Genomic DNA, 18,948 nt, shown 5'->3' with positions numbered 1-18,948 from the left:
AGCTCTTCTGCCACGCCAAGGAGAGCCTCGGAGGGGTGAGGAATGGAGGGATAGCCTCCTGCTTAAAGATCATCTGTTGTTTACCTGAAATTCAGGTTTAGCCGAGTGTATTTTCTTTTCTTTTTTTTTTTTCAGCTGAGTGTATTTTATATGGCCGTGTAGTTTATAGGGGTGGGGCCCAGAGTCCGGATGCCCAGCTGGTGAAGCTCTGTGGAAAGGGCTCTGTGGGACCTTGGTCAGCACCATGTCGTGGGGGAGGTCCCTGGCTGCTGTCTGGATTGGGCAGAGCAGAGCCCCCCACCCCCCGCCATGTGCCTAAACTGCCGGCACCTTCCCGACGCGTGAGCTGGACACCCGGGGTGGCTCCTGAGGAGGCCGTGAGCACCGCCGGGAGAGCCTAGGTCCCCTCGGGTCACTGTTGTATTCCGTAGTCCTTGACCAGTGCCCGGGGCAGTGGAAACTCGGTGACACACACTCAGGAGTCTGCTCCGCGTAGACGCGGACACTCAGGATCAGAGAGACAGCGCTTGCCCAGGGACGCGGTCAGCGCTTGGGACGTGATCAGGAGGGCGTCCCCACCTCCCCAGTGCGTCCGTCCGGCGCTCGCCTCTGCGGGCAGCAAAGGCCGAGGGCGGCGGCTGGGAGAAGACGGAGGAGCTCATGGCCTCATCTTAGGCTCTTTGCACGATGAGCCTCGAGTTTGACTCTCCCACTGCGACCCTTGACTTTGGGGGAGCCCCTCCCAGCTCCTGTGGGCACGTGAGCCGTGGAGAAAGGGGGGTGAAGACTGTACGTCCCGGGGGCCCCCATCCTGGGCTCAGAGGTGGAGGCACACGCGGCTCCGGGCCAAGGTCGCTGGGACCTCCCTGTCCTTTCCTGAGAGACTCGGACTCAGAGGTTCGAAGACAAAAGTTGAAAATGGATTCTTCTGTTCTTTACTGAAAATGGACGTTGGTGTGAATTTTCATAGCGGCCTCTGCCTGCAACACGGTGTCTTCTTGACTGGAGGAAGGTACTGGCCAGACTTCATTTGTTGTTGGCACAGAGCAGAACGGGGTGTGCGTGTGTGTGTGTCATCGTCCACCGGGGTCAGGACGTCTCGGCTGTGCATGACCCCAGAGGGGCTGGGGACAGCCGCCGGATCCTGGGCAGAGACACTGTGGCCCCGAGGCTGTGCGTGGTTATTAAACTCACAGCTAATAATGACCCATGACCTCGGGAGTGTGCTTAGATGTCTCAGGGCCTGTTTAAGCATCTCGAACTTAGAATTTACTGGGTCCGACCCATCATAAAAACTTGGCTGGAAGGAGGACATGCAGGGCTTTCGTGCCCACTGCACCCCCTCCCTGTCTCCCCTGTGCACGCTCCCCAGGTTGCAGGCCCAGGGGGATGCCCACCAGACGGGGGGGCGGGGCTGCTATGCGGGGGCGGGGGCGGTGTAGGGATGCCCTGGGGCCACGTGGCGAAGGGGAGTTGGGCGGTTTCCCCCTGCGTGAGGGTGTCTGCCCTGGAGGTGGGCTCTGCCCCTGGGCTGCTGCCACGGTGGCTCTGCCGGCCCTCCCCACAGGCTGTTTCTATGGGAAAACGCCTCCCAGGCCATCCCCCTTCGCCCAGCCCTGCCCGGGATCACGGCCTTTTTCTCGAGGACCGAGGACCGAGGAGCCACCGCTCCTGGTCTGGCATCTTCTCTCCCGCTCCTGAATGCCGCGCTGTCATCCCCTTTAAGATGCCGGCCGGCGGGGGGCGGGGGGGGGCGCCTGGGTGGCTCAGTGGGTTAAGCCTCTGCCTTCGGCTCAGGTCCTGATCCCAGGGTCCCGGGATCGAGCTCCGCATCGGGCTCTCTGCTCAGCGGGGAGCCTGCTTCCCCCTCTCTCTCTCTCTGTCTGCCTCTCTGCCTACTTGTGATCTCTGTCTGTCAAATAAATAAACAAAATCTTAAAAAAAAGAAAAAAAAATCTTAAAAAAGAAAGACACCGGCCAGGCGTGAGTCCTGCTTTCTGCCCCCTGCTCCCGCTGACCCAACTCACCTGAAGGGTGTTTCAGATTCCAGGGCTCGGGGCTTAACACGTTACAATTCACCGGTGTGTGTCATGGGTGCGCAGTTCGTGACTGTCTGTGAAATGGCCTTTGTGCCCAGCCTTGGAGTTTCTGGGGTGCCCGGGTCTCGGAGAGCGCCCAGATCCTGGGTTCCTCAAGCATGACTGTTCCCTCCGGGTCTTACACAAACTCAGTTTGTTTAAACGCATCGGCTCGGGGCAGCCAGGCTTTGTCGATTCCAATTTGTAGATCCCGGGGTTCAGGCTGGCGTGTGTGGCTGGGGAATGATAACCGTGAAAACCATTTTAAAATTATGATTATGATTAATATGCTACTAGTGATAATCATATAATTTATTGAGTGCTTACTTCACGCGAGGTGCTGTGCCGAGTGCCCACGGCGTGTGGCCCTATTTAACCTCGGTCACCCGTGCGCGTGCGCTCCGTTCTGTCTGCGGGCGGCGGGTCAGGCAGCCGGCGCTGGCACGGGGACCGTATTTCCTGGGGTGCAGGGTGGCAGCTAGTCCCTGGCGAACCCCAGATTTGAACCCTGCTCCTCCTCGGACTGCTGGCTTCCCTGCCTCCCGGGCCTCTGGGAACTCCCTCCAGACAGCCAAATTGCAAATCGCCTCCTTTCCTTCAGAATATGTTTTATTTTAAAATCACATGAAAATAACTCAATTCTCCACTGGAGCAACTGAGCGCTTAGACGGCTTGGAGGCTTCTCCAGCTCCCTCTTCACTGGACTCCGACGCGGGCCTGAGCGATGAGGTCCACGGAGCTGGGCTTCGGTAGCTCTTGGCCGTGTGTCCCTCCCCGGCGGAGGCCGGGCGGAGTGGGCTGGCTGCGCTGGGCGGGGATGTTGTGCGAGGGTGGGAACCTCAGGCCGCCACCAACCCGGCTTGGGAACCAACGTGCCCGGTGTCTTCTCCGCGCCAGGGGCTGCCTGGCACCAGCCATGTGTTTTGGGAAATTGGAAAAATAAACAGCACAAATAAAACAAAACTCCACCCAAGAAATCTGAGACAGATGCTGTTTTCCTCCTGGCCATGGCTCCAGCCTCAGCCCAGGTTTGGGGAGCAGAGAGCCCAGAAGGGAGCTTGGGGGGCGGGGGGGGGCTGTGGAACCAGAATGGGACCTTTTTTACCCCTTTGCCAGAGACAGAGGCAGGGGCACGGGTGGGCGTCCCGCCGGCCCAGGGGGAGTCGCAGCCGGAAGTGAGTCAGTCCACAGGAATGCTGGGCCCGTTCCTTGTCCGTTCCTCGCCCCGTACGGTTTCCATATTGGGGACTCGCTGGATTCACGGGCATGGCGTGGCTCACTGGTGCCGCTCTTAGCCCGGCAGTGGGACCTCTGAGTGGCTCGTGTGTGTGTGTGTGTGTGTGTGTGTGTGTGTGTGTGAGGGCGTGATGATGAGATGGTGATTCTCCTGCTGTGTTGCTTCCGCTCAGGGGAGAGGTGACAGCCATCGTGGAAGGGAGGCCTGCGGAGGCCGGGGATGCCCGTGCTCAGGCCTCAGCAGCCGTAGGAGCAGGGCCTGTCCCCTCCCGCCCCTCCCTGCCCTGGGAAGCCCACCAAAGCCACTTCAGGCCCAACCTCTCCCTTTCTTAAGAGAGCTGTCTGTTCTGGAAGTCCAAGGTGGGACCTGCCCGAGCAGACCTGAGGCCGTGGCCCAGGCTTCCTGTCCGGCAGGGCTGGCCTGGAGTCCCTGTGCTCTGGTTGGACGTCCGAGGAGGGATCACAGTCACCGCTCGGCCGTGAGCAGACGTGCGTCCGAGTAGGCGGGGACGGTGGAGGGAGGCCTGTGTGTCTGCCGGGTGAGGTCACTGTGATCGTCGGGGTTCACCAGAGAAACAGACCAGTGGGGGACGGGCTTGTGTCATCCTGGAGGCCGAGGAATGCCATTGGCTGCAGTCAGATGACATGGGGTGTTGGGGTGGGGTGGGGGGGGCTCTGTCGGAGACGGGGGATGTCCGAGCCTCCCTGCTCTGAAGTGGCAGTGGTAGCATTTGCCCGGTGGGGGTGTGTGGGGAACGGATATGAGTTCGTGACCATCCCAGAGCCTCGGTGCTTGGACGTGGCTATGACCGCCCAGCGTCCCCCGAGCCTTCTGCAAGGGTCCGCATGGCCCTCCCTGCCTCCTCAAAGCCTCGCTGGTCGCTTCAGGCTCTTGGGTCTCCTGCCGCATGCCTTCCTTGGCCTTGTTTCACGGCGTCTGGGTTCAACATTTGGGACGCATCTTGGGGTCCTCCCCAGCCCTGGAAAGAGACCTGGGCTTGGCGGCTGGTGTCTGTCAACACTAGACCCTGCAGGACGAGCCGCACACGTTCTGTTCTTGGTGCTCAGTCCATCCCTGTCCTCCGGACGTGGAGAGCATGTGAGTCCCCGGGGAGCTGGGCACGAAGCCCGCCGTGCAGGTTGGCCCGCCGGGAGCTCTGGAACCGCTAGGAACAATGCCGGCTGCATCCCCTCTCCGTGGCCCGTCGTTGAGGAGTGGGTTTGTGGAATGAATGAATGTTCCAAGGGCCTCTCTGGAGGACGGCACCTCTGAGGCCGGCGTTCTGGGTGGGGGTCCGGGAGGTTTCTGGGTTAGCCCCAGGCCCCTTCTCTGCTCCTCTTGCTGTGTGTAGGGAGGGCCTCTGCTGGCCAAAGTGGGGTGTCCCTACAGCTCCAAGAGATGGCTTGGTTGCCCAGGGAGCCCGCTTCTGGAGCAGCAGTCGCGCTCCCTGTCCCTCCCGTGGATCCCCTTCCTGGCAGCCCCGGGTTTGCTTGGCTTAGCAGCTCCCCAAATCCCCTCGAGTCCAGACTTGCCTGCTGTAAACCTCTCCGGAGAGCACGCGCCGGACCCGGGGGTTGCGTGTCGGGACCCGGCGCCTGCAGCACGGGGCCGCGTTCCCCTGGGGCTCTGTCCTCGTCCCCTCCTGCGGTGGTGGGAGGGACCCGCTCATCCTTCACGCTCCTGAATCCAGTCCGGCTCTGCCCCGCCCCAGAGCAGAGGGGCTGGGTCAGGGCCCCGGGTGCAGGGAAATCTCAGTTCACGATGCGGGTCGACCAGCTTTATCCCGGGGGTGGCTGGAGCCTGACTGGGCGCCGGCACTCTCACCGTCCTGCGGACAGTCGGGGTGGAGGAGCCACTTGGCCAAGCCTGGGTTTTGGAGGTTGATGGGCTCAATTGCTAGTAGCTGTGCGGCCCCAGGCACGTGGCTCAGCCCAGCTGAAAGGCAGCGGTGAGACGGGGAGTGAGAGCTGGGCGGGAAACGTTGCGCCAAAGGCTCGGCCTGGTGCCCGCCAGCCGCCGGCGTCCGGAAGGCAGTGGCTGTCCTTGAGGGTGGCAGCTGGGTCAGGGTGTCACGGGGGGAGGACCAGGGCCACTGGTTCCTGGTCCTGGAGCCCCCTGCAGAGCATGGGTGAGGTTATCTCCCGTGCGAACCGCCCTCCAGCGGCCCGGTGTGACCTTTGCCCTCTGCCCCTGTCTCTAGGAGTCACGCGGACCTCCAGCAACCGTCTCCGGAAGCTCGGCGACCCCACCGGCCCAGGTGAGTAGCTTGTTCAGCCGTGACCCCCCCCCCCTGGTTCTTCTGGCCCAGCCCTCTAGCCCACCTGGCCTTCTGAGGTGAGCGGAGGGCGGGGGGGGGCTTGCCTGCCGCCCAGGGAGGCCTGGTCGTTGATGGCTCCGACTCAGGTGGCTTTCAGGCCTGCTGAGCACAGTCTGCCAGAGGTGGGCCTCGTGGGAGCGGGGGCGCCTCTCTGTAGGGAGGCAGCCCTGGCCCAGGGAGCAGGCCACGTGTGTGTGGGGGACAGAGGACAGAGGACCGAGGCGGGTGTGGATGCTGTTGGGCTGCCCCGCGGAGGCGCGGAGGGACGGACGGGCAGCCCAGGGGTGGGAGGCTTTGACTCTGAGCAGCCACGGACCCCTGCTGCTTCCCACGCCCTGCAGAACTGAGGGGGCTCCGGCAACAAACCTCCGCGAGGGTTGTCCGTCTGAGGTGTCACCTGCCCACGGGCTGGGCACCCCCGGGCTTGTGGGGCAGCCGAGGGGCAGCCTGGCAGGGAACGGGGGTGGGAGTATCAGGGGCCTGTGGATGCACAGGCCGCGATGTCCCCCCGGCTGTGTCTGAGGCCCCTTGTGGTGCAGGACGGGGCTGGGTGTGGGAAGGGAAGGGTGACGCCCGGCTGGAGGTCTCCGGGCGTCTGAGTGATTCACATCCGCGGTTACGCAAGAGCTCCGCCCCCTGTAGCCACGTCGGGCTACTAACCACTGGACGGCCCGGCCTGTCTTTCTGGGGAACTTTCCTCTGGGGCCCCGCAGCTGGTCTGCTTCTTTGCTCTTCCAGCAGCCAGGCCAGGTCTAAGGGCCTCGCCTGGTGCCGGGGCCAGGGCCAGGTTGCTGAGCTCTGGGGTTGAGGTGTCCGGAGACTGGCGCCCTGGGCCATGTGGACACAGTCTCCTCTGGCCATTGCTTCCCTGGGCTCAGACTGGCCAGTTCTGTGCTGTCAGCACTTGGCAGCCGCTGCCACGGTCCGCTTGGAAGCCTAAGGCATAATTTGCTGCAGCCCAGAGCTGTGCGCCCGCGATCTGGGTTTTCTTGGGAGCGCCTGCTGACACACGAAATCCTCTCTGGGGGGGCCTGCCTGGGCTCTGCCTCGGGACACCCTTTCCTTGTCTTCCTGGCTCCTTCTCTAATCCCAGCCGTCCCGCGGCTAAGACCGGGGTCCCGATGGGGGTCTTCGCTGGACCCCCAGCCTCTCAGTGCCCTGGTCCCTCTGACCCTTGCAGGATCCCTGTTTGGAGCCGCCACCCGCCCTCCCCTCTTGTCGCACACTCGGCCTGGCCTCCTGCGTCCGGGACCCCAGACCCCTAGTCCTTCCAGAGGGCCAGGGGCGGTATCCCAGCACAACCTCTGTGAGCTCAGGCTCTTCACGAGGTTGATGCTGGCAGAAGCCACAGGCCACCAGCTCAAGCCGTGCCCACGGTCCACCCTCCTATGACCTTACTTTCTGCCCTTCTTGGAAAAATGGGATTGGTAGACCCTGTAAAAACACTGGAAAGAAGGAAATAAGCCAGTCGTGTGCCCACCAGCCCTCTTGAGAAATAAGATGTTCTAGGTGCGGTGTGAGCACCCGGGGGACCCTCCCCATGCCCTTTCCTGCCAGGGTGACTCCCTGGTCACTGCCAGCGCACGTGTGCTGTGTGTCTGGACGACATGTGTCTCCCCCTGCGGACCGGCAGCTGCCTGTCGGCCGTCCGAGGGGCGTCGGCTCGAAGGTGCTCTTTGCTTTTTCAGGCGACACGATGTCTCTGAGATCGTCCTCGCCGGCACGTGTAGCCCTGTTCGTGTGTACTGCCCGTGGGCGATGGCTCCTTGGTGTGGGCCTGCTGTTGGAGGTCGGCGGAAGCCTTCCTCTGTCCTAGGCGCCGCTGGAAACATCCTCACGTGTCCCCATGCACCCGTGTGTGTCCCCAGGCGGATGCCCACACTCTGACCTCCCAAGTGGCCTTCCGGTGTGTTCTCCCACAAGCCTCGAGCGGCCTCTGTGGGTCGCTGCCTCTAGGCCACTGTCTCTGGCCAACCTTTGTCCTGGTTCCCACAGCTTGCACAGTGTTTCCCCTCGGCCGGCTTCCTCACCTCCCGCGGCCGGCCCCTCCAGCCTTGCCCGACTGTCCCCCTGGGACTCCTCAGAGCCTCTCTTTGTGCCCGGACATCCGGTGTGTTCCGTATCCCGCTCTTCCTCCTCCCAGTGCCTCTGAGATGGGTGGCCTCATCCCTGCTGTAGGGGGTTGACTAACGTCCCCCCAGAATTCTTGTTCACCCGGAACCTCAGAAAGTGGCCCGACTGGGAAATGCATCTCTTAGAAGCGCGGTCAGTGAAGGCCCCGGAGATGAGATCCTGCTGGACTTAGGGTGGTTCTTAAGGCCGATGGCGGGGGGCCTTACGGGAAGGGGAGAGGTACAGGGGAGCAGGCCACGTGAGGACCCAGGCAGAGATGGAGGGAGGTGGCCGCAAGCCCAGGGACGCTCGAAGACGCAGGAAGCGTTTTTCCCGCAGCCGCTGGAGGAAGCTCGGCCTCCGCTGCTAACCTTGATTTTGGGCTTCCATCTCCCGAACGGGGAGACAATCCACTTCTGTTGTTTTAAGCCTCTCTGTCATAGCGATCTGTGACAGCAGCCCCAGGAAGCCCGTGCACATCCTCTGGGTCCGGCTGGGTGGACGGCACGCTCCCCGCAGAAGGGTCTCCCTGAAACGCTGCTGTCTGGGCCGTGTCTCTGCCCTTACGCCTCACGAGTGGTGGCCCCACGGCATCCCTGGTGCGGGTTCCCGCCCTCCCCCAGTCTTTCCGTGCAGCCTCGCACACGTCTCCTTGCTCCCGGCTCCGGGGAGCTCTCCGCCTCGCGCTCAGGACGCCCGGCTGTACGCAGGGCCCGGCTGCCGGCGTCCCAGCCATGTGGGCCGGGGCGGGGAGAGTGTGGCTTGGCGGCGGTCAAGGAAGACACCGCCAGAGTCTGGCTGCCCGTGGGCCTTGCCCGAGGCTCCCACAGGCACCCCTCGCTGGTGCCGCTCTTCCCACCCACGGACACCCGCTCCTCCTCGGTGTCTCTCGGGTCTCAGCCTGGCCGTGCACGGAGGTCCTCAAGCAGGAAATCTCAGCCGTCGACCTTGACCGCTGCCCCCCCAGCACCGTCAGGTCAGCAGGTCACCGAGACCTTCTCAACTGCCCCTGCCCTCGAGTGACCTGGGTGCGGTCAGGCATCAGTGCCCCCCGCGTCCTCGCCCTTCTCCCCACGGACGCTCCCCTGGCCCCGTCGGCGGTCAGTGGCATTTACCGAGACCCGCCTGCGCGCACAGGCTCCATCCGTGTGATTACCCGAAACAGACCTGGTCATGGCCTCTTACTTAAAGGACCCCTAGTTGCCTTTTCCAAAGCGCGGGATGAACTAAAGCACAGGACGGTGTTCAAGGCGCTTCCCAGCCTGACCTGTCTCTCCTTCCAGGCTCTCGCTGCCCCGTCCTCCCTCCTAGACGGGGAGGCCGTCCCGGCTTCCCCCCGGCCACGGTGCCGGGACAGTCCCTGTACCTTCGTACTTCTGAAGGTCTTGACTTTGACCCAACCTGTTCATCCCCAGCGTTGGCCTTGGGGGTTTCTTTGTCCTCCGGCCCACAGGGCTGCATGTTCTTACGGCACGTGGCTCGCAGGCCGCAAATACTGTTGCATTCAACTGGGAAGGACAAGCTTGGGGTGATGGGCCCAAGAATGAGTTTAAAATAGAAAAGTCAGCCTTCTTTTGCGTTGGCTGAAAAGTAGCTTTTCTCTTCGTGTTCCGGTGAAGAAATTCACTGAGAATGCAGCGTCTCTGGGGAGGAGGATTTAGGAGCAGCGCAGCCCGGCGGCCGTGGGCACACGTGGCCCCCACATTGCAGGCGGTAGATCGAGCACGTTGACGTCATCCTAGAACGTTCTGTCGGGCCGAGCTGGCCGGGAGAGCCGACCCGTTGGCTCTTCAGGTTCATTGTTCTTCCTGCGAGCACGTGTTGGGCACCGAGTGAGCGAGCGGGCAGAGCGTTGGGCTCTCGGCAGGAAGGGGAAGACACTAGCCCTTCGTGGGCTTTCTCAGTGATCTGGGGAGAGGGGCTGCGGGGCAGATGCTCCCGATCCGGGCTTCGGCGCTCCGCCGTCCCCTCGTGCCTTAGGGGCTGCGGGTTCTCCTGGAGGCACAAGGTTCTGGCTCCGGCCCGGCCCTGCCCAGGATGGGTGACAGAGCACGAGACCTGTTTGTGGCGGAATTCAGCCGGGCCTGGGCCGCCCCTCTCCATGGTCTTGGTTCCCCTTCCACACCGTTCTGGAAGAACTCCCACAGCCACGGGGCCGGCCCGGGCTGTTCGCACCTGTAAACCCCGCAGCCGTTCCCAAGGCAGAGAGTAGCTGGGTCGTATTTATTTAGGAACAGCTGAACCTTGCTGCTCAGGAAAGAGTGGAGAGAGGGTTCCTGAGAGGAAGGTAGCCAGCCCCAGCCCGGAACCTCGCGCTGGGCCTGGCTTGCTGGGCCAGGCTGGGGGGGGGGGTGCCCGCTCTGCTGGCAGGTACGGTGGGGACAGGGGGGCCGCGGGAGGGGCCGTGGGAGGCCGCCGGATGGAGCGCCTTCGTCGTCGACTCAGGGAAGCCGACCTCGGTGCTGGAGTCAGGGCTGAGCAGGAAACGAACGGAAAAGTCATTTCTTAGAGTGAGAGCTCCCGTAGCTTGGAGCAGATTACGGAGGATTCGAGAGCGTCTGCGTGGAGCAGGGGGCGGCGAGAGCGGGTGGGAAGCCCGAGCCCAGGGCCTCAGGAAGTCTCCTTTCCGCCGGGCTCCTCTGTCCCCGTGTCCTCACGGCCCCTCCTCAGAACGCACACCCCGGGAACGAGGCCACCTTGGTCCAGGGGCCCCTGCTGTGCGCATCATGGGAGTCGTCCTCCTGGCCTGGTGGGGGCAGTTCGGGGCACCCGGGGATGCCTCGTAGCTGTGTGTACCCCCCCATGGGGTGCGGGGGGCTTGTGGCTGTGCTTCCTGGAGGGCCCCCCAAGTCCTGCCTTTAACGAGAAAGCCATCCCCCAAGCCATCCCCCAACTCTTCCCCCTCTCCCCTACACACCCCTCGCAGGGGATGGGGACATGGATGGTGGTCAGGAGTCTGCAGGCGGGGGGGCGGGGGTGGGTGGGTGTGTGGGGGGGTGGGGGAGGTGTGTGCAGATCTGTTGGGGGGGTAAAGGACAGAGATACCATCTTAGAAACTGTCTAGAAGAGGCTGTGGGGCAACAGTGCCCACCCCAGGACACAGGCTGGCTGGGTGTGGGGGCAATTTCCCAAGGCTGTGGCCACGGTGGGGGGAGGGGGTCCTGCCTCCCCCAGGTGGCAGGTGTTGGTCCAATTTGGAAAGTGCTGGGTGGAAGGAAGCCAGCCCCCCACAGGGACGGCTGGGCTCTCGCATTTACTATGCAAATGCGCCGGAGGCATCTAAGGCCTGCATCTAGTTTATGTAACCACAGAGCCTCGTCAGGGGAGGAGAGAGCCACGTGGGGAACCCACTTTGGGGGATGCAGGTCCCCCGGCCTGGCCAGGCCCGTTGCTCCCCTCCCCCGCTGGGTGTGAACAGTGCTGGTGCCTAGACGCAGCCTCGATGAGCACTGGGGGGTTGGCTGCTGCCTTCTCCCACGGCTTGGCCTCACCCTACCTCTGCGCCTGGCCTCTGAGCTGGCTCCTGACTAACACGGGCCTCACTGGAGCCAATTGGTGCTGCCAGGTTTTTGGTTTCAAACGCTCCCCTGCTTGGGCCAGAATGCTTGGATTTTTAGGCATGGGGCGGGGGTGGGGAGCGGATGGACACTGAGCCAAACTGCCGGGGAAGCACCGAGGGTCAGAGCTGTGCTCAGCCGTGAGGACGACGACAGAGCCCTGGGCGCCTGCAGGAAGTGGGGGGCGGCCCATGGCCAGCCCGAAGCCTGGCCTACCCCGGATTCCCACCAGCGGACCTGTCTGTGGGGCCCTCCTGGGCTGGCTTGCCCTGTGGCGTGCCCCGTCCCACGCGTATTAAAGGGGTTTCTTCTTTGTATCTTTTCTGTCGTGTCTAAATTCAATACAGTGAACACATATTATGTTTATATTCAAGAAAACCAGTGAGGAATATTTTTTTCAAAATCGGGGAAGAGATTTGAATGGATAACCCCCCCAAATTCTCCGTGATTGCCATTGTCCTAGCTCAAGGATTGTTAGCTGTTGGTGGGCTCTCGGGTTTACAGGGCCTGTCTGTGTTCCCTGGGGGCCCTGAACCCATCGCCACAGATCCGGTGGGTCGCAACAACAGAAGTGTGTTCTTGCGACATTCTAGAGCTGGAGTCTGAGATCCAGGTGTGGCTGGGCTGCGCCCCCGCCCCCCCCCCCCACCGTCCTAAGGCTCCAGGAAAGGATCATTTCCTGGCCTCTTGCTTCTGGGGGCTGCATCCAGCCTTCAAAGGTGGGGGCATCAGGTTTCTGCTCTGTCTTCCCGTCCGTTTCTCTGTAGACCTCTCTCTGTCTCCCTCCTGCATGAGACGAAGGCACCCAACTGCACCGCGGGCTCCCCCTCCTAACCCAGGCTAATCAGGACCCTTTGTTGGGTCCTGCAAAGACTCTCCAGATAAAGTCCCATTTGCAGAGATTAGGGTGTGTGACATCTTTGGGGGCCATTTTTGAGCTCGTGGGACCTCCCTGGGCTAAGACACTGTCCGCACATTCCCTCGGCAGGCAGGCCACTTTTGGGGCTGTCCTCCAGGCTCTGCTTGGAGGGGGTGGGAATGGGGAGGTGGTCCCTGTTTGGTGTCCCCTGCTACCAAGGAGACACCCTTGCTACATAGGAGACTGCGACTGAGGTCCTGTCCCGGGCAGGAGGGGACGGAACTTTGTCCCCACCATCCAGCTGATGTGCGTGCACAGCACCCCCCAACTCTGACCAGGTGCTGGTCCCCCCTACCCCGAGTTTGCCAGGTGAGCAGCACCCACTCCCCAGTCCAGGGGAAGAGTAGGAAACAGCTGAGCCCCCCCCCCAGGCCTTGGGGGGCCCCTCCCAGAGAAGTGCTGAGTATGGGGAACCGCGCTGTGGAGCCAGGCTCCCTCCCCGGGGACCGCTGGGGACTCACTGACTCATGAGTAACTGGGACCTTCCAGGAAGTCTCCTTCGGGCCATCTCCCCACCCCCACCAGCTTGGGCGGGGACAAGCCTGTGGCCTGTGTCACCCGGCAGCCCCAGGGACAACTCCACGGGGCTCGTTGGGGCAGGTGCTCTGGAGCCCTCCCTGGCCGCCTGCCTCCTCGGGGGGCCCAGCAGGGAGAGGGGTCGGGCCGGGCCGCAAGGGAAGGCGAGGCCGCGACGGGGCTTTTCTCAAACGCTTCGGCCAGAGGAAACGTCGCCTCGCGGGCCGGGGAAAATGAAAGACTTTGGAAGTCGCCAGGAATTTGACTGCGAGCTGGTTTCCAAGAGGCTAAGTTAAGCTTCTCCAAGTGGATATTAAAAAGGAGCAGCAGGCCTGGCGGAGGGGCTGGAGGGGGTGGAGAGAAGGCCGGAAGCCGCCCGCTGCACCCTGCGCCTCCGGAGCCTGCCCGCGCGCGCACAAAGCCCAGACGGGCCGGCCGGACCGGGGCTGCGGGAGCCTCGCGGCCGCCCCCCGTCCCGCCTCCTGTCCCGCGCGGCCTCCGGCTCTTCTCCCTCCCGATCCACAGAGACAATGCTACCTCAGTTTGGGGCACAAACATATGATCAGCACATGGAAATGTGGTAATTTGGATGCGTTCGTGATTGCAACAGATTGAAGAAATTAGACCAGACAAAGAGTGTTTTTGGAGGAGGAGGAGGAGGAGGCCGGAGGAGGGAGGGCGTCGGGGGTGAGAAGGGGAAGACGCCTCTGGAAAGGCGCCGGGACTCCCGCCTGCTGCTAAATAGACCCGTAGTCATGGAGAGAGACCGGATCACAGGTAGGCCCCCCGCAGCCCCCTCCCCTAACTCAGAGCTATATCGCTGCTTCGGGAAATCAGCCCCCGGGGGTCACTTTTATTCATTCGTGTGGACGTACTTCTGTTCCTTTGGACTGTTCTGAGGCCGTGGGATGCCGTCTGCCCAGAGCGGAGCCCCACCAGGTCTGGCTCTCACTGAGGCTCTGCCTTCCTAACCCTCGCCGTTCCGCTCGGTCCCCAGCTCGGTCCCCAGCCGGCCGCTTCTGCTGCTCCAGGCGCTGTAAATGCCCAGACCGGTGGCGGCTCCAGGAAAGGGCGGGGGGTTGGGGGCGGGCGGCCTGCTGGGGTCTGGGCTGATGGCATGTGGGCCCTGGCTGGTGGCTTTACCCACTGTGTGGGCTGTGTTTCAGCTGCCAGCCAAAGTCCGTCTTCAAGGCCGCCTGGGTCTCCTCCCTGAAACAGCATTTTGGTGCCTTCCCAGGAGCCGATTGCAGGGGTGGAGCTCCCGGTGCTCAGAGATGTGCAAACGTGTGTGCGCGTGTGTATGCCCACGCACAGCACACACAGCTGGTCCCATTCGCCCAGAGGCTTGGGTCATTAGCAGCAGCGAGTCCCCCTTGGAGCTGGGTGTGTCACTTCAGTCCTCAGTCACCTGGGAACCCTGCAGCGGGGAGGGGGAGTGACATCTTCTAGGGTCACTGAGGGACGCTCTAGGCCAGGATGACCAGCAGATGTGGGCTCTACTCAGATTCTGGAGCAGAATAACTGTTTAAAACATCTTGGTGTCACCTCAGGGCATGGAGCGAGGGCAGATGGCTGGTCCTTGGGCTGGAGGGGCCTCGAGGGTCTGGACCCATCCCTGCTCTCCTGGGGCATCCAGCCTCTTCTAGATGAGCCATTCTCACTGGCGGCCCCCAAGGAGTGGGCACAGAGCCATCGGGGGCGGTGTGAGAGCCTATCTGAAGAAAAAGGCGGCTGCTCTGGCTTGAGTCATCCCGGTTTGATGGCCCCCTGTCCTGGGTCAGCCCCTCAGCCGGCGATGGCACACGCTGTGACTCGATCAGTGTCTGACATCATGAGTCGGTTCCCCTTCATTACTGCGCCCGCTGCCTGCTGCGGGCCCCCGTGAGGGTCCTGGGTCCCCTGGGGAGGTCTGGGCTCTCCTTGGGCTTCAGGTAGTCTGTGCTGACCCTGGTGAGCCTCAGGATGTCACCCCACAGATGCCGTAGCCCTCGTCTGTTGCTTGCCACTGTGTGTGTTAGGAGCTCCCCAAGAGACCAGAGGGAAGGGTGGCCCGTCGTGAGGCTCCTTCTGTATGCTGAGCAGATCCTGATGGGAAGAGAGCTGCTGAGTGGCCGTGTGTGTGTGTGTGTGTGCGTGTGCGTGTGCGTGTGTGTGTGTGTGTATTTGTGCCACTGGGACCGCCACAGGATGTGGGGCAGCCATAGAGACCCGCGGGAGGCAAGGTGTGGACTCAGCGACACGGGCCAGCTGGTTCAGGGCTGTGGAGCCTGAGTTCCCTGTGCAGAGGGACATTCACGGGGTCCCTGTGCGGCTCGGGAGGATGGTCGCTTCACCAGCCTGGCTCACAGGGCCCCGGTGGCCGTGGGTCCAGCCTTCACTTCCCAGTTGACCAAGGCATGGCCCTGATGGGTGACCCAGGGAAGCGGAGAGCCAGGACACACAGTGGGGGAGGGGACCCTTGGGAAGTGACAGCCCTCTTGGAACCTTCTGGGCTAGCCCGACCCCAGCAGCTTTTCATGAGCTGAACCAAACTGCCTTGGAAAACGGTCAGCTCTGCGCCTTCATGGCCACACTAGGCACCGCTGCCCTCGGCTGGACTGCCCGTGAGGGACGGAAAGAGGACTTTCTCTCAGGACGTGCCTGAGGAGGAATGGGTACTCTCGGTGAAATTCTTGTAGGGATGTGTTGTCGCTGAAAATTGCTTATTTCTTTCCAAGCTTTGTTGATGATGGAAAGCCTCAAGTCCTTACCCTACATGTTCCTCAGAACTGCTCAGACCTTGGCCGTGGTCTTTGATTGTAACTTGGCTCTTAAGCAGCCCCCCACCCCGCCCCGGGAAATGCGTTCCATCCTGTCCCTCTGTGGCCCGGGGCCTCAGTTTCCTAGTCTCAAATGTAAAGGGGTTGGACCGGTATGACCCCAGGCAGCACCCCACAGCCCGTGGGCCTCTGAGCCTGCTCTGCGGGGTTCCCGGAGGCTCCTTCCTTCTCCCCTTGTCTTGCTGTAAGGCGCTGTGACTACTTTATTTGTCCCCGCCTGTGCAGCGGGCAGAGGCGGGGCTGGGGGCCACGATGTCCCACTTGGCCCAGCACCCACCCCCCCAACCGCTTCCAGACAGGCCTTCCATTGCCCAGGCCTCACTGGGCTGGTATTTGAGACGCAAGTGGCCGGTTCTCAGTCACTGCCCAGTGCTGTCCAGGAGGAGCTGGGGGGCGGGGAAGGCAGGTGCAGGCAGCCGCAGGACCCTTCCATCTGCTCGCTCCTTCTCTTGGCAGCGCTGGGCTCCTGCCAGGTTTGTGAGTCTGGGATCTGGGTTCCTCCTGGGCAGTGGGGTAGCCCCGGCCCTCTTGGAGCCTGCCCCTCCCCCCACCACCCCGGGAAGATGCCAGAGGGCTTGTCAGCAGGGCAGGGATGAGTCATGGAGCAGCGACTGGCCGCTGAGACACTGAGACACAGAAGGCCGCTCCTTCCAGCCAAGGGTCGGGTTTTTTTCCTTGTTCTGGACCGGCTCTGTGGCTTTTACAAATTAAGCAGTTTTATCTCATTCCAAGCGCTTGTATTTCAGCAGGGAGAGAATCTCCAAGAAGGGAACTTTCCACTGGGGAGCTGTAACTTAGCTCAGCTGGGTCTCAGGGAGGGTGGGAACAGGCCTCATGGGTGAGTTGCAGGCAGGGAGTGTGGAAGGCTCCTGATCGGTCGTCGGCGGGGGTCCTGGGAGGGCTGCGCTGTCACTGGAGCGCTGGTCCTTGGTTGGGCGTCTGCCCGGCACAGTGAGGCACAGCACGCTCATCTAGGAGGTGGGGGTCTGCTCTTCTCACGGGTATCCGCTGTCATGAGGAGGGCAGGGGGCTGGATACCCCTCACCTGTCCCTCCCCCAGGTACTTGTCACCCTGGTCCTGGACAGACACTGCAGGTCCCAAGCTGCCTGGCCCCGCTGTGTCCTCTCCAGGTTTATTTCCCTCATCTCCAAGATGAGAAGTGTGGCCAGCAGCTTTCCTGGGCCCCTTCCTCTTCTGGCTCTGACCTGCAAGGGACTTGGCCCCTGGAGGAGTTTCTCAGGGCTGCTGAAAGCAAGTGCCACAGACCGAGTGGCCGGAAACAGCAGCCACGGACTCTCCCATAGTTCTGGGGGCTGGAAGTACAAATTCAAGGTGTCGGCAGGGCTCGTTCCTTCTGGACGCCGTGAAGGAGCTGCTGCTCTGTACCCCTCTCCTGGCTTCTGGGAATTGCTGCGCTCCCCGGTGGTCCTTGGCCTGTAGGACATCATGCAGTCTCTGCCTGTTGTCACAGAGCCTTCTGTGTCCCCAAGCTCTCCTGCTGCTCTCTTTTGAGGACACTCATCCCTGGACTTGGGTCCCTGCATAATCCTAGGTGATTGAATCTCCAGATCTTAAACTTAATTATATCAGCAAGACCCTATTTCCAAATGGGACAATGTTCAGGGGTTCCAAGTGAGCATGTGTTTTTTGGGGGGAGGGGTCACCATTCAGCCCACTCTGATCCTGAGGTGTCCTGGATCCACGGAAGACTCCATGTCCCAGATTCCTTGTCGTCCCCCTCTGGACATTTTGGTGTGGCCGCTAGCCTTTGCCACTGTGTCATGTGCACCTGGTGGGGTGTGGAGGGCTCAGGCTTGTTGGAATTCCAAGAGCCTGGAGACGGCCCCTGCTTCCTCCCTGGAGCTCCCTGGTCCTGCCTGCCAGGGGCCCGGGATCCCCGGAACTCTGTGCTGGACTCTGAACTCTTTTTAAAGATTGGGGGAAAATATGCATAACACACAAACTGCTGTTTTAACAATTTGGGGGCCTACAGCCCAGTGGCATTTAATGAGATGCACAGACTTGGGCCACCATCCATCCGTCTGCAGAACTTCACCTTCCAGCGTGAAACTCTGCTCTCACGGAACATCAGCTTTCCGTTCTCCCTTCCCTCTGCCCTTGGCCGCCACCACCCTACTCTCCGTGTCCGTGAGCTTGACTTGATTCCAGGTGCCTCATAGACATGGAATCGTGCACTATTTGTCCATCTGTGCCTGGCTTATTTCACTTAGTATCATCTCTTGGAGGTTGTGGTGTTGTAGCAGGTGTCAGTTTCCTTCCTAGTGTAAGACAGAATGAGGTTCACTCGATGGATGGACCACATTGCGTGTCGTCTTTTATCTTTGGCTAGACCTTTACACTGTTTCCACGTTGGGGCTGTTGTGACAGTTACTGCTGTGAACAGGGGCGTGCAGATATCCGCTCCAGGCTCTGCTTTCAGACATACTGGATCCACACGCAGACACGGCGTTGCTGGCGTTGCTGGATCATGTGGGAATTCTATGTTTAATTTTGGTGGGAAGCTCTGTACGGCTTGCCCCGTGGCTGCACCACTTCCCATTGCCACCAGCAGGGCACCAGGGTTCCAAATCCCCCACCCCCTCCACGACATTGCTATTTTATTGACTTGTTTATTACTTTGGGTAATAGCCATCCTCATGAATGGCAAGTGGTATCTCCCTGTGGGTTTGACGTGCGCTTCCCTAACTGCTTAGAGACGGTGAGCGCCCTTTCCGGTGCTTGTTGGCGTCTGTGTGTCTTTGGAGAACTGTTTCTTTGAGTCCTTTGTTAAGTTTTTAATTGGGTCATTTGTTTTTTGTTGTTGGTGGTCATAGGAGTTCTTTATATATCTTGCATATTAATCCCTTACCTGATACTCGATTTGCAAGTATTTTCTCCCATCCTGTCAATTACCTTCTCACACCGTTGATGGCGTTCTTTGATGTGTAGAAGTTTTTAAGTTTGATGAAATCCCATTTTTTTATTCATCCTTTTGTTGTCAGTGCTTGTGGTATCATACCCATTGTCACAAAGCTTTTCTCCTGTGACTTTTCCTAAGAGTTGTATAATTTTGGCTCTGGCGTTGAGACCTTTGATCTGTTTTGAATTAATTTCTGTATATGGTGTGAGGTAAGGCTCCCGATTCATTCCTTTTCTTTTCTCACACCCAGGCTGGCTCCTCTTGGTGGCAGGGAGTGGGGAAATCCTGGGCTGGGCCAGGCCTTGAATCCCTCCCCGCCCCAGGCTGGCCATCAGAGCCTCAGCTCTGGCCTGGAACATGGCTGGACATGTGCTACGTCCCGGGGCAGCCCAAGCCCGGCCCTTCTGGGCTGACAGGGGAGGCCAGCCTGGGGTGTTCTGGGTTCCACCGGTATGGATGTTTCTGTAATTCT

The 18,948-nt window shown here is 61.3% G+C and overlaps 1 protein-coding gene across 2 annotated transcripts in view; it reads left to right on the top strand.

Annotated features, from left to right (window-relative positions):
- The window catches only part of SEPTIN9 (septin 9), a 144,403-nt gene that overhangs the window by 9,895 nt on the left and 115,560 nt on the right, over positions 1–18,948 (top strand). The window contains exon 2 of one of the 2 annotated variants that reach the window (XM_004748818.3): positions 5,516–5,572. In XM_004748818.3, the coding sequence (XP_004748875.2) occupies positions 5,516–5,572 (57 nt within the window). Of the gene's footprint in view, positions 1–5,515; positions 5,573–12,782; positions 13,514–18,948 lie in introns of those variants that run through there. The other variant, XM_004748819.3, reaches the window with a different exon arrangement.

The sequence above is a fragment of the Mustela putorius genome, unplaced genomic scaffold, assembly GCF_011764305.1.
Source record: "Mustela putorius furo isolate JIRA1106 unplaced genomic scaffold, ASM1176430v1.1 tig00000873_pilon_pilon_pilon, whole genome shotgun sequence".
Classification (NCBI taxonomy): Eukaryota; Metazoa; Chordata; class Mammalia; order Carnivora; family Mustelidae; genus Mustela; species Mustela putorius.
The sequence above is the reverse complement of the archived record's forward strand: the minus strand, read 5'-3'. Positions and strand labels throughout refer to the sequence as shown.